Source organism: Opisthorchis viverrini, assembly GCF_000715545.1.
Source record: "Opisthorchis viverrini unplaced genomic scaffold opera_v5_1465, whole genome shotgun sequence".
Taxonomy (NCBI): domain Eukaryota; kingdom Metazoa; phylum Platyhelminthes; class Trematoda; order Opisthorchiida; family Opisthorchiidae; genus Opisthorchis; species Opisthorchis viverrini.
The window spans coordinates 1-3,148 of NW_008753374.1; the positions used below are offsets into that span (position 1 = coordinate 1).

At 42.9% G+C, this 3,148-nt stretch overlaps 1 protein-coding gene across 1 annotated transcript; it reads right to left on the reverse strand.

Annotated features, from left to right (window-relative positions):
• Nucleotides 1-1,105: 1,105 nt before the first annotated feature.
• Nucleotides 1,106-1,398, reverse strand: T265_15866 (hypothetical protein; the record flags this gene model as incomplete). The annotated part of the gene is made up of 1 exon (XM_009179265.1): nucleotides 1,106-1,398. A coding segment is annotated over one exon (291 nt), but the record flags the coding sequence as incomplete, so codon positions are not given.
• Nucleotides 1,399-3,148: the final 1,750 nt, after the last annotated feature.

Genomic DNA, 3,148 nt, shown 5'->3' on the forward strand with positions numbered 1-3,148 from the left:
TAAGATCGATTGAATAGCCTGAATTGCTTTCAATGGACTCTCTCGTCATCACGAAACGAGGGTCCCAAACGTGTGTCTAGCTGTCCATAGACATGAGTGAGCTGGCTCTCACGCATATTTCACTCCACAACGGTGTTGATGTGGAAGGTGAATCATGCACAGTAACTCACACCAAAGGCAAATGAAACTAGGATGCAGTGGACAGGGAATATAAGAATGGAGGGAGCTGTTCGCGGGTTCTATACGCCAGTGATTGATAGGTCACCGCCTTTGAAATTTTACGATGAAAATGATGAACAAATTTTGTGAGGGACGCTGATATGAAAATGGTCACTATAGAGTATGGGTGCTCTACTTCAAGTCTAGAACAAACTAAACAAGAATCAAGTATCAAAAACTAGATATCAATGAAATTGAAGTTAAACACCGTCTGCATTGAATATCGTGCTTGATTTGTTAGACTGCTAAATACAGTCTGCGGAACTAAACCGGATCTTTGTTCTCCAGAACAGTTCATCCATACATCAGGCGTTTCAATTCAACATGCTCGATGATACCATGGTCGTTGTTAATGCTTTATTTTTCAACCTAATCCTGACTATTAACACCTTTCAAGCCTGAAAACTATTGTTAGGATGACCATAGAAAAAAGGAACATGCCACAAGGAATAGCGCAAGAAGGACCATACAATTCACACAATTCATACAATTCAAGCTTCGCATTGCAGTGGAACTTCCTCAGCATGTAGGTTCAGTAGATAAAAAGTTCTTCGGATATATTTCGTAGATGGTTAGTTTCCAAAACACCGATTCTTGTTCACCAGGAAGTCGTTCAGGTTATAAAAAGTGAGTGAAAAAAGTCAACTAGCATTGAAGAAGTATAGGTATGTGGATAGCAGAAAACAGATCGTCCCTGAATGGGTGTTGGTCGCCAAGCTAGGCAAGGCAGCGCAACCGAGACGCCGAAATTCAGTGATATCACCACCTGAGTAGTGAGGCCAAAACAAACTTTGTACAGCAGAACAGAGCATACATCTGAGCCGAAGTAACCAGAGAAATTACGGCAAAATCTGATCACTTGCGTGAACTTTTTAACAACCATACCTTGGGTCGAAGGAGCTTCAGGGCTTCCAACTTTGAAAGAGCATGGCCCCAAACGGATAGACCAGCAGGCTTATCCACAACAACAAAATGTTCATTGACAGCAACAATTCGCTTGAAAAGATGGTCAGCCAGTTCTGACGCATCGGTCCAGTGGGTTTTCAGAAGATAAGGGTTGGGACTATCTTGCGTGGACTGAACAGCACCGACGGAGTAACAGCGATCGATTGCACTTCGGTAGCTAAGTCTGAACACTGATAAAATACGAATTCTGTATAACTCAGCCGAAATAATCATCCGTACTGGACTGTATCTAGAAAAAAAAAACGAAAACACATTAACTACTTGCGCGGCACAGTGGACCACTAGGTTAGGCTGGGAAATGATGTAAAATCAATCCTGCAAATAATATGGAGGTTCAGCTGTGCTTACTTCATTGTTTTGCACTTTTTCCATTGCTTTTTACTCCCAAATGTTTCCTTTTTTCTTGCACTTAGTCCCTACTCGTTCCCGTTTCTTACCGACATTTGCTTGGATGTTCTCAGATTGCTCCTCATATTCTCATTGGGTGTCTGGCAGTGAAGCAAAACCGTGAACTACTGGTGTATTACTGTCAGCGATGATGGTGTTTCATTCAGAACCTTTTGGACACCCTGTAAATCTGGATAAGACCGGAAATATAGCCCAAAGGAAAGTGCATACGAACGGTGGATCAATAAGCTGTTTCACTCGCCGTCTCACTTAGACGATCTTGTGATGGTAAGTTAATAACAGCTTTGGTCCGCTTAGGCCAGCAGTTATGGAAATTCACTTCAGACACCATGGTCGTCTAAGGGTCGAAATGGGAACAACCGGATAATTGTACCAGACTGTATTCGTTCGCGTAAACTTGCGGCCCGTGGTGCTGGCATACATGCCTACCCCCAAGAGAGGAACCATGGAAGAGAGTAAGGAAAAGAGCAAGCTCCACACTCACGTTGAAAATACCTTTATTGCGTATGCCATTCCGTACAACCGCTTTGTATGCTCAGCTCTAACCACATTTATGGATATCTGTTTCAAACCATTGATTTAGGCGATAATAAGTCAACCAGTGGCGTGGAACCCATACGACGACTCACATTAGGACAATCTTAGCGACGCCCAAAAATTAGCACCAGAAATTATCCGGCTTCTGCACCTGACATTCAACCACAAACAGAATTTCATAGTAGTATGGTCAAAATTTTGCCCGATGAAATATCTCAGATGTTTTGTGGTTTACACTCTGAAGTGAGTCTTATTGGATGTGCCATTCTCCTAAATCAGGCTTGGGCTATTCCAATCACTATATGACAGCACTTTTTAAAAAGCTCTGGTTACGTACCTATGGAATATCACGTCTGAATTATGGACAGAGTTCCATATTATATACTGTCTCTAAACACGGGATACTTAGTGTAGAATTCAACGAGCGACAACGGGACACCGCAGGAGTAGAGAGTGAACAGCAGCTCCGTACCATAGAACTATCGATGGGTCCATCAAAAACGTACGTCATATTCATTCTTTAATGTACCTTTATATGTCTCCCGAATGTTTTTTTGCATTCCATCATTACCGTGAACTCCATTTAACAAGGTGACGAAAACGAAGGACCGTTTTCTTGTTATCCGTTCTGTGTGATGAGAACGTTCTTTTGTTTCCGGTAACTTAGCAGAACAATTCCCAAATATCCCCTCAAACCATGTGGTATGCATTCTTTGTGGATGGGGGGCGGCCACGAAGTGCACAATGTGCGCCCCATAAAAGCATTTCCAAGAAGAACGTGATTTCGATTCGTTCCGAGAATGTAGGCCTACCTCGATGTGTACAACGGTAGCTTCAGAGACTCATTGAGAGCACCACTAACGACATTCGCATTGTCTTGTACGCAAGAAACAACATGCACATACAGATAAACTTCTAGCAGTAACAGGAATCCTCGGAGGGGGGAAATCTACCAATATCCAACTCAATCCACCGATGAACCGGGATCAGACGGATGATGGCGTACACCTCGTGAAGC